The sequence below is a fragment of the Cupressus sempervirens genome, chromosome 6 (genome assembly GCF_028749045.1).
Source record: "Cupressus sempervirens isolate cs-2001-9-10 chromosome 6, ASM2874904v1, whole genome shotgun sequence".
NCBI lineage: Eukaryota > Viridiplantae > Streptophyta > Pinopsida > Cupressales > Cupressaceae > Cupressus > Cupressus sempervirens.
Window position 1 is genome coordinate 504689620 of NC_143123.1, and position 12393 is coordinate 504702012.

A 12393-nucleotide genomic window follows, 5' to 3' on the forward strand; every position below is an offset into this window, starting at 1 on the left:
CTATTACAAAAATAAATTTGATCTTATATGTACAACAGACTTGATAGTAGTTTTATCAGGATGTTTTAATCATTCTAAATTGAAATTGTGGTTGATTGGCTTTTAAGAATTGAACTATTTTATTATTTTCTAACAACAATATGCTAATTTCTATCATTATCCTTGTTAGTTTTTATTTTTTATTTATCTTTATTATGGTAAACATCATTAAAGTTTTATTTAACTTGCTTTCCAATTTTTTTCTTTTCAGAAAGAGTATACCAATAAATTAATAAAAACATAGCCTAAACTTTTGTTTTCCTACTTAAACCATAGTTGTATAGTATGTTTAAAAAAACTTTATAATGGTAAGATGCATACCTTTTAATTTAATAAATTATTTATCTGCAATAGAATTAGCTTAACAAAATAGTTTTACTATGAGGCAATATTATTGTATTCGCTTTAATTTTTTTTAAGATATCTATTTTAAGAAATCTATTTATTGTCAATGGGCCCTTGGTCTACTGGTGAAGTTGAATGGCTCATAAAGAGCCCACAAGGGATCAAGTCTTGCTAAGTGCATGGCTCGAAGACATCATAAGGGATGAGGCTAAGACCATGCCCTAGGTGAATTTGGCAGCGTGGATGCTCCTTTGTCCTTTGCTCTTCGTCGAAGAGGTTTTAGACACACGCGAGCCTGTATCAAGTACCTAAAACTTGTTTGTTGATGACCTCCATAAAAAAGAAATCTATTTATCATTCAATAAAAAGTTTTATGTCTAAATAAAAACTTTCAATTTTGTAAAATTTACTTTAATAATAGTTTTGCACATGGAAACATCCTGATTTTCTAAAGTTTACTTTAGTAATAGTTTTGTACATGGAAACTTCACGATTTTCTAAAGTTTACTTTACTAATAATTTTGTGCATGTACTTTAAATAGTTTTATAAAAACCTATATTACATTTAGAAAATCTCAGTGGATATTTAAAAAAAATGAATTTCATTATCAAACAGGTCATCATTATCTTTATTATTCAAGCTATATTTTTGTCCTATTTAGCATTACAATTTTTTTGAATGTTTTTTAGTTTTGTCTAGGGAGAAACTATTGCATTCATGAAAAGTAACTTTTTAATTTAATTATCCAATCATAATAGTAATTTTTTCAAGAACTTTTTGTAACCATAGAGTTCTAATATATTGATTTTTTCATAATTGAATAATTTTTTTTATGTCTAGTATTATTGGTTGATTGTTGCTAGAGTCATGAGTGGAGTTTTTCTCTTGTTCTTGGGAAAAAAATTAAGAATTTATGTTAGAAACTATTGTCCAATCATAATACTGAATTTTTCAAGAACTTTTTGTAATTATATACTTTTAAAAATCTTTCAACCCACATCACAATATTATTCAATAGTTTTTTTTTGTCAACTTTATGCATTCTACTATTGCTCAATAGTGTTTTGTTTGACATCTTTATGCATTTCATTGTTGTTCAACATTGTTTGATTTGACAACTTTATGCATTATATTAGTTGAGAAAAGACAATTAAAAAATGTACAAACCAAATTCATATTTAAACTTTATGCAATATACTAATTCAAAAAAGACAATTAAAAAATCTACAAACCACATTTACGTTTAAACTCTATGCAATATACTAACTAAGAAAAGACAATTAAAAATCTACAAACCAAATTTATGTTTAAAGAGTTTGTAAACTCTAGAAAGATCTTTAGTCATACTAACCATAAATTTACATATATATATAATATATTAATTTTGAGTAACAAGTCAAACACTTAATTACTATATTTCTTACTAATTAGTTTTCAACATATTACATTCAATCGTATTAAAAATTATAGTATGATTATGTCCAATTGCAATTTTTTCTACTATAATTCATATTTTCTATCTTAAAAATACACCCCATTACTATAATTTCATATTAATTAGTTTTCAACATATTACATTCAACTCTAACAGAACTTTGATGCTTTGCGTCCTTGTTTGTTTTTGTTTTCAAGATATTTTTTTTAAGTTACAAAAATATATCCTCTTTTATATGTGGTTGCATCTAATGTTTTTTGCACTTAAGTTTTCTTTTATAGCTTTATTAATTCTCAAAGGTTTGAAATTCATTGTATGTACGTTAAGTTTTTTTTTTTTTTTTTTTTTATCATTCATCACAAGAAGATCACTATTTTCTTTCAAAATTGAAAAATATGATCTCAATTTTTAAAAAATATTTATTGTATAAGAAAAACATGTTCATAATGTGCTTAGGCCATTATACTATTTACAAAAAAAATAAAAAAAATTTCAAACAAATGTTAATAATAATATGTCAAAAAATAATTAGCAACATTAATTGAAAAATTAGATAATCTGATTTATCTTCATAATAAATTGAAAATATAACATTAAATAGAATAATATAGATATTCTATTGTAATTAATTTTTAAAACATAAGTAACACATTACATCCTTTAAAAAAGAAAAACTTTTATACTAGTTTTTTTAAGTAAGAAAATAATAGAGTATTTTTTATATATTAAAAAATAATACAGTATTTTTTATATATTAAATATAATTATTTTAATTATTTTCAATTTAAAAATTGAATTATATATTTCTATTTTTGTTTATTAAAAATATCAAATTTCTATTGGCTAATCATTGCAAGCACAAAAGCATGCAACTGCTAGTAATATTTTTTAGTGATGATAAGTTATATAAAAGAAACTGAATATTTGATGATTTGGTGGAACATTCTCTCGGAAATCATCAAATATTATTCTTTTATATTTGAAAAACCTCATGTATAAGACTCAATTGACTTTAACCAATCATATCATCAATACATAATTTTTACAATATGTTACCTTAAGAAGTGTGTATGTAAGTATATAAAATATTAAAAAAGGAGAGAGTGAGAAAAATACTTAATGGAGATTGGTCTAAAAAAATATCATTTATCACTAATTAAGACTAACAATCCAAAATATGATGTAATAGTAGTGGCGAGTACTTGTCGTTGTAATTTTAACTATAATTATAATATTAATTGTAATCTTAATAATAAAATGTTATCATATAGTATTTCTATTGATCCCTTACTGATGTTTTTAGGTTTTTGGTTTTAGGATTCTGCCATATACATCTGGTTAGTCTTATTTTGAACCCTAGGTGTTTGCAGTTAGGCTTATTGCTTAGCCAATTTTGTAGTGTTTTCTTCCCACTATTAGCAGTGGGTATGTTGTAAGGTAGATTTTTGCTTTGCTGTTTAAGTACTTATCTCTTAGGCATTTGTAATCTCTATGAATACCTATTAAAGTAAATACTCTTAGCCTTTTCCTTTGGAGAGATTTTTCCTCCTTTGACTAGAGCTCATTTCAGTATATCAGACAAAGACTCTATAATTTTCTTGTGTATAAATGATACCAACACAAATATAAATGGGAATTTCTTTCAAATTACGGACTTAATCTTTGTGGGTTAATATGGAGTAATTCGTAAACTAAAACAAAGATTCCAGTAAGAGATAATTAAATCGCTATGACAACGACCATGCACATTTTTTCGAATTTGGGTTAAAAATATTAAGGAATTTGTCAAGGTAGGAAGAGGGTCATAGAATGTCTCAACTCCTACAAGTATCAAATTTAGATTTATGCAACTCTCTTGTCTTTAGATTGGGCAGATAGATGAGTAGAATCTCAAGTTAACATAGAGAACTCAAGAAGTAAATTTCAATAGAAGTTTCACCAAGAAATATCAAATTCTTATATGGCACCATTTCAAGTAAGCAATTCATAATTACAAACTCAACTCTCTAAAAAATAAAACAAACATAATTTAATATGGTTTGAATCTTTAAGGGGCAAAATTTTGCGAGGTGATAAAGGATTAGGATTGATTAGACATCACAATTTAGTCTCACATTGAAAATAACTACCTCTTAAATTAGACTTATAAAAGAGATTTATTCTAGTTCATACTACTTGATACAACATAATAAGCTAGAAGAGTCCATTCAACCAAAATTAAGGTTCATATGACAGAATCTAAGATGATGAATATACAGTTGCTTTATGAGATAGCAATATCAATATTTTACCAATAGCATGTATTCCTTTTCTGATAATCATTGTATCTTTTAAATCTTTCATAATTGGTATTCAATTTTAATCCACAAATGCATGAGGACTGATGGCTTTATGCAAGACATAGATTTGTTTTAAGTTACAATTTAAAGGAAGGAAGAAGATAAAATATGATCAGAGTAGAGCTAGCAAAAACAATTAATTAATCTGCTCTGGAAGGAGGAAACATGCCAATCAAATGGCACATTTTGAACACGAGCAAGACATTCATATCATTCATCTAATAAATTAAAGACAACATGTAAAATTCAAAATAGTTTTTAACGAAAAATGTAATTAAGAGAGATAGCCGATCATGAATTCAATAAGTTGGGGTATGCCCCTTTCATTAATGTATTCCAAATAGGACCCTTAGGTCTCGGGCTAGATCGGAGGTTTCTTCTCCGTTCTTTCTTACTAGTGCCCATTTGAATGACGATATTTGTAATATTATTTTATAATTAATATAATACAAGGCTTTGACCATTTACCGATAAAAAGAAATGTTATCATATACTAGTATGTTATAAATTAGTATACTTTAAAATAATTATTTATTCTATTTTTTCATAATTGATTTTGTGATGTTATTTTTCTTGTAGATTTTATTTCTTGTAATTAACAAATGAGAATTTTATTAATCTATTCAATCATTACTAAAAATAATCTTAAATGTATTAACTTTCAATTTTTCTTTCCTATATTTAATAGCTATTATTTAATCTAAATGAGGAACCCTTTATAAGTTATAAAATGTTTATTAGGAAGTGTATCTTATTGTAAAAAATAAATTATTATCAAGATAGTTCAAATTAATTGATTTTTATATTTAGTTTGTAAGTTATTTTTGACACATTATATCTTTGTGTTTTTTTTGGTCTAAACACATTATATTGACACTTATCTTACACAATAAATATAATAAAATAATTGTGATCATAATTTGCAATGATGTGTGAACCTTTGGAGATTAATAGAACTATGAAAGTTAAAGATTGTAACCCTAAAGAGGACAATGATATAGCTGGAATAACAAAGACAATGATGATGTGTTTGATAATGAAATTTATTTAGTAGGAAATGATGGGTATATTACAGAATGCATTGACAATTGTAAATTTTTTAAAAAAAGAGAATATTGTTGATGCTAAAATATAGAAATGCTAATAACATAGTCCATTTTGTTTATAGTTGAATATGGCATCTTCAAATTGTGTTCGATGCTCTTTAAGTTGAATCTTTAGTTGACTATTTTTCGAGTACCTTTTCTCTCATTACATGCCTCCTATTATATACTCTCTCATTATAAAACATATCATCATCTACATCACAAACTTTTCAAATTTGTCCACAATACACTACTTCCACCTTTACACCAATCACGGGTTCATTTCCTCTTTCACAAATTATTTTACATCTAGAGCTTGTAAAATTAAGCCCCTTATTCACTCCGGAGGACACACATTAGGAGGACTGCTCCACAACTCAGCCAAGGAAATGGAGCACAACCATTCCTTTGATGCACACCCAAGCCCACTACTCTCATTTCTATATAAAAAATTGAATGCGATTGAGCTGAATGTTGGAGTCAATCAAAGTGACACTCGACGCTACCAAACAATAACCCAAGGAGTAATAAGCTTTACCACACAAGAGGATGGCAATGTTCCATTTGTTGTAAGAGCATAAACTACATAATAAATCTTGGATTAAATATGCCTCCATAGAGCTTCTACACATTGGTGGACATGGGATTTCCATGCGTTGCCTCCACCGATTGCACAAGTGACATGTTCGACCCCTCCAAGTCATCAGGCATTTGGCAGCAACCCAAATTGTGGGAATTACCACTACAACATTACGCAGGCTACGACAATGACTCATGGGTGACCCAGGATCTCTCCACAGACACACTAGCCAGGGGTTTCACAAATAATGCTAGCTTTTATTTTCGGTTGTGCAGGCAAGGGCATAATGTCTCAAGTATTTTCTTCTCTCACATATTTGAAGAACATTAAAGTAACATCCATTAAACTTTCTAATCTAAAGTAGAAGTTGCTATTTACAAAATATTGTTAAAAAGTACACTTAAAAAAGCTGAAATTTATAATTAGACACAAAACATTCTTGTTGAATATGTAAAAAACTTCCCTATAAGGAATATTCATTTCAACCAATAGTGTCAAAGATAAATAGGTTTTCTATAATAGATAATTAATAACTTATAAATTTTAACTTTGATAGACTTATGTTTGTTTTGATAAAAATAATAATAAATTGATTTGATTGATCAAAATGAGAAAATTAATAGGAAGACAAGTGAAAACAATAGTATTGCGTTAGGAAGTGCTAATAAAATACAATTATAATTAATGTTAAAATTTATTATAATAGAAATATATAATTATATTTTAATAGTCTCTTTATTACCAAAATATAAGAGAATATAAAGAAATAAAATAAAATAATAATTAATATTAGATTTTTATTATAATAGAATTCTATTATTATATTTAAATAGATTATTATTATTATTATTAATTTTTAATATTTTTATTATGTTATTGATTTTTATATTTTAATATATTATTAATTTAAAAAAAGAGATTAATATTAATATAAATTATAAATTATTGTCTGAAAAATAAATCAGCAAAGAAGCCTATGGTCCATGGTACATTTGGAAACTAGAAGGTTAACAACATAAGATTATGGAGATAAACTTTTGTTATTATTATATTAAAATATATTTATGCACAGAGAATCTTACACTCTACTGGTGCCAGTTCGTACAGAATAAAAAATCAAAAGTTCTTCCGGGAGGAATGTAGTTTCATAATGCATGTGCCCTCTGCCCACCGAGGAAACTGTTTCAAGCCAGCTATTAATCAACTCTCAGTCATCTGGCATGATTTGATGGGGGCAGGATTCCCCTCATCACTTTGTTCTTTACTTCGGTTTGGGTAACTCACATTCCAATCTAACCTTATGCGTTTGTCTCAGCTCGTTTTCTGTATTTAACATAACCTTCAACTTTATTTCTAAAAGCTGGCCGATAGTGCATTGGGGTTTCTCTAAAATGGTACGTCAACACCCAATTCTTTTTATCATTTGATGTGTCTATTGGGAATTGTATCAAGCTTAGTTTCTATGCAAAGAATCTGATTCAAATTAAAATGATATCTGGTGTCGGGTTTTAGATTATCGTGATTGTAAGTAGATATGGCTGATGAGAAGGTGTAATTTATAAAATGTAACTGTAACCCTGCAGGTGAAGAGTTTCAGACTTACCCAGATCATACCACCCGCGGAGGAGCTGTTAGATGAGGAAGGGTTGGAATATTATATTCCTAAGAACAAAGTGGGAGAAGCATATAAAGACACATTTTCATATTTCGATACCCACTTCAGACTTCTCAGGGAGGATTTCCTTGAGACTTACAGAAAAGCTGTGAAGGAGCTGAGGAGAAGTTATCAGCAGGAATCGGCATCAAAGAGAAGATATGACGATGAAAGGGGTTATAAGGAGAACACTGGGTCCACTAGTTTCCAAGTATATAGGAATGTGGAATATCTAGGTATGAAGGCAGGGAGGGAGGGCATTGAATACGGTGTTTCTTTGGAAATAGATTGTTTTGTGGACTGGGATAATTCGAAGCTTTTAATGAACAATTCATTGCTCTGCATTTCTAAGGATGGATTCCTCACTTTCTTTTGGGCGACAGTTTGTAACAGGGATAAACTGGGGTCTAAAATTTTGGGTCTCAAAAAAGTGGAGGGACATGAGCTCAATCTGCAAACGGAAACTACGTATTCCATGTTTGAGTCCACCAAAGCCTATTATGAGGCCTATATACATGCCCTCAAGGTTCTACAGAGGCCAGAGATGGAGGACATTTTATTTAAAAAAGAGTTAGTTTATCTTAAGTCCAGTTTGCATGAAGAAAAATTCAGTATTGATTGGAAGAGGATTTGTAAGTGCCCTTCCCTTGATGATAGTCAGGAATCAGCAATCAAACTAGGGCTCACTAAGAAATTGGCCATTATTCAAGGTCCTCCGGGGACTGGGAAAACATTTACAGGGCTTCTTATTGTCAAGTCCTTGCTTCACATTATCACTTCTTCTCCAATTCTTGTAGTTTGCTACACTAATAGAGCTCTGGATCAGTTCTTGGAGGGAATATATGCCTTTGAGCAGAACCTAGTGAGAATGGGATCTAGAACTCGAAGCAAAATTCTAGGGAAACTTACTCTGCAGCATCTCTTGAAGAGGAGGAAGAAGAAGAGCTATAGTTCAGTAAACCTCCCAAAATATTTCCGTCAAGCGATTTACAGAGCAACTCGAAAAACAAATAAATTGGCTAAAGTTGTAGAACAAGCTTTGAATGGAGACATGAACAGAGAAATGTTCGGGGAGGAGGAATGGTCAAGTTTGTCAAGTGAATATTTGAATGCATGTAGCCAATTGCAAGAAGCGAAGAGAAATAGTCAGACTTATTTGCTTAGCCAAGTAAATGTAGTAGGGATGACTACCACCTTTGCAGCAAGGAATCATGAATTATTGACATCTTTGAAATCAGAGATTATTGTAGTGGAAGAAGCTGCAGAGGTTGTTGAGGGCCAAATTCTTGGATGCTTAAACCCTGGCATTAAGCATCTGATTCTTATAGGTGACCATATGCAGCTTAGGCCATCTGTGGCATCCTCAAGGCTTGCTGAGAGAAACAACCTGGATGTGTCAATGTTTGAGAGGCTTGTGAAAGGTGAAATAGAGTACCAAACGCTGGAGGTGCAGCGGAGGATGAGACCGGCAATATCCGCACCTCTGGTTTTAAGGTTCTATCCTATGCTAAGAGATCATCAATCTGTTCATGACTACCAAGATGTGAAAGGTGTTAAGAAAAATGTGTTCTTCATGGATCATCAGAACCCTGAGGACCTTCCTCTACTTGGAAGCAGGTCTAATTCCTTTGAAGCTGACATGGTAGTTCAATTTTGCATTTATTTAACCAATTTTTGTGGTTATAGCCCACATGATATTACGATTCTGAGCATGTATAGATACCAGACTGAGCAAATCGCAGAAAAAATAAGCAAATTCTACCATTTATCCGGGATTTCCGATAGGATTTCCACTAAGACCATGGTAAATCCTGATGAGTTTGTGCCCAGAGTAAGAAGTGTTGATGAATTTCAGGGAGAAGAGAGCAACATAGTATTGCTATCCTTAGTCAGAAACATCAATTCTAACTGTTCAAATATGTCTGAGAAAACCCCACAATCCATAGGATTCCTGAAGAATCCCAACAGGATATGTGTTGCACTTTCAAGGGCCAGAATTGGCTTGTATATGTTTGGCAATGCCAAGCTTTTGTCAGATAATTCAGATGATTGGAGGGATATTATACAACATTTCACAAACAATGGTTGTGTAGGAAAGGGATTACCTCTGTGCTGTCCAAATCATTCAGATAATTCTGGACTTGTTATTTACAGAGCTGAGGACATAAGAGAGTATAATGATGGGGGAAAAGTATTTTGCAATAAGAAATGCAAAGAGAAGTTAAGTTGTGGGCACAGATGTCCCAAGAAGTGCCATTATGAAGGTCATGAAAATTTTAATTGCTTGATGAAATGCGCAAAGAAGATTGAAGAGTGTGGGCATCAATGCAAGAAGATATGTCATGCAGATTCATATGATAAAGACTGCTTTCCTTGCCTGCAATGCCTGCAATGCACGGCTGCCAACAATGTTTCTGATACCTTCAAAGATCTCTCAATTTAATCCTTTACACTTTGAACTGCTCTTGTGTAAGTCTGAAGGTTGTGATGTGATGCGAGGACCATAGTCCAGCGTAAAGTGTTGTTCAACATCTAATCTGAGCTCATTATGGATGATTGCTTGTTGATGTTATTTTTTAGATTGCTCTTTGTGGTGCTTTATAGATATCAAAATCTAAAACAAGAAAGGCTGTGACATTTTCATGAAGTTATTTATTGAAAAGGTTTTGAAAGAGTAAGAAAAATAAAATATATTAGATATTCATATAAGTTTTCATGAGTGCTAAGGTATATTCTTAATGTATCAATGGAGTTATTCATTAAATCTCACACATCTGCTTCAGCAATACTAAAATAAGAGACACTAATTAATCTTGAGGTACGTTATATTGATTTCCTTAGAAAATAGCAAGACTGCCTACAGAATTGGCTAACTAGCACTTAGGAATACGACACAAAATAGAACTGCTACATCAAACCAATCCCGGGATCTGCAACTGGTAGATTTAGAATAAGCCAATAAAACAGATTTTGAGCACTCAATTCCCAAACATTATTCTTGAATGACTTTGACACTAATCTATACAGCTGCCTGGATTCTCTGCAATATTGATGCTGCCATGCAGTAGAGGAAAGCTAGAATACGAGCCAAATAAAAACATGAAGCTAGTGCTGCAATATGTCATTAAAAATAGAGACAAAAATGATACAATCAGACTGAGAATGAAAGTATTTCCTGCAATATTGTTTAAATAGAGACAAAACTTTCATACTTTTAGATCAAGAAGTGAACCTTAAATTTCCTTTTGAGGTTTCAAGGGGGTTGTTCTAACTTCTAACATCCTCGGTGATAAACTACTACATCAAACCAATCCCTGGATCTGCAACTTGTAGATTTGGAATAAGCCAGTAGAGCAGAATTTGAGCACTTTAACCTTAAAATTTATTCTTGAATGACTTTGACACTAACCTATAGAACTTCCTGGGTTTTGTGCAAAATTGCTATTACCATGCAGTAGATGAAAGCTAGAATATGAGGCAAATAAAGACATGAAGCTATTGCTGCGATATGATAAAAAATACTAATAGGGACTAAAATGATACAATCAGACGGAGAATGAAACTAGTTCCTGCAATATTGTTTAAAAGAGACAATTTTTTTATTCTTTTAAATTGAGAAGTGAGCCTTAAATCTTCTTTTGAAGTTTCCATGGGGGTATTTTAAAAGCCTTGGTGATAGAACTACTATTTCAAACCAATCCCTGGATCTGCAACTGGTAGATTTAGAATAAGCCAATGAAGCAGATTGTGAGCACTCAAACCCCAGTAGTCATTCTTATTCTTGAATGACTTCGACACTAACCTATACAACTCCTTGGTTTCTATGCAAAATTGCTACTGTCATGCGGTAGAGGAAAGCTAGAATATGAGCCAAACAGAGACATGAAGCTAGTGCTGCAATATGTCATTAAAAATAGGGACCAGAATGATACAATCAGACTGAGAATGAAACTAGTTCCTGCAATATTGTTTAAATAGAGACAATTTTTTTATACTTTTAGATCAAGAAGTGAGCCTTAAATCTCCTTTTGAAGTTTCAATGAGGGCGTTTTAACATCCTGGGTGCAATTGCCAATTTCTTACTATGGAGGCTGGAAATTAGTTTTGGCACCCTGCATCCAGCTTCCGAGCATCACCCACATTACCCCCTCATCCTTCATATTAATTGGAAAAATGTATGGTATTCTTGCTTTGGCCATGAATTGAGCATCCAACAACCCTTAAATAACATTGGTACAAATGGGCCATTTCATGTCAAATAGTTCACATCCTGACCATTCCATGACATTTTGTACATATCTCCATCAAGGGCAGTCACACCATAAAGGTGGTAGATCTTTCTTTCCCAATGATCAGATTACAGGGAAGAGCAACTGCTACTGATGAAATTGATTACACTTATTGGATTCTTGGGCTTCTTCTGAATTTTCCTTACAGTTCTGTTGGGGAAGTTGCAACAAAAACTATATGAAATAAAGATCTGCTTTTGACTATTTTAAAATGCATACATATCCTGTTACAAAGCTACCTTTTTAGCACACAATGGAAATGAGTTATCAATTGCTGCTTTTTGCACTTTCTATGGCCAAGGCTTTCAACAAGAGCTATGCTCTAGATATAGTTTTTTCTTTGATCGGTAACATTTTGCTTCTTGACTGGAGCTGTGAACCAGTGAGGCCACAAATCTGGGGGACCTCATCCCCGAAAACAACAACCAAGACCTGCAAGCACAGAAGTCCAGCAGGGACACCAAGTCCAAGGGGCACAACCAGCACACCCAACTTGGGTCCGATGCAGGGTCCGCGAGCACTCCTAGTCCAGCGATGATCTTGAGAGTTGACTATCGTTCTCTCCATCTCCATTGGCGAGCGGCCTCAACAACGTGATCTCCATCACGAGTACACCATATACGTGT

General features: G+C 31.7%; 1 protein-coding gene across 1 annotated transcript; it reads left to right on the plus strand.

Moving 5' to 3' along the window:
- The first annotated feature begins 6894 nt into the window (after positions 1 to 6894).
- On the plus strand, positions 6895 to 10187 carry LOC149553233 (uncharacterized). Its single transcript, XM_089788702.1, has 2 exons — positions 6895 to 7218; positions 7408 to 10187. The coding sequence occupies exons 1-2, from the start codon at positions 7216 to 7218 to the stop codon at positions 9919 to 9921; spliced, it is 2517 nt and encodes an 838-aa protein (XP_089644828.1). The 5' UTR covers positions 6895 to 7215; the 3' UTR covers positions 9922 to 10187.
- Positions 10188 to 12393: the final 2206 nt, after the last annotated feature.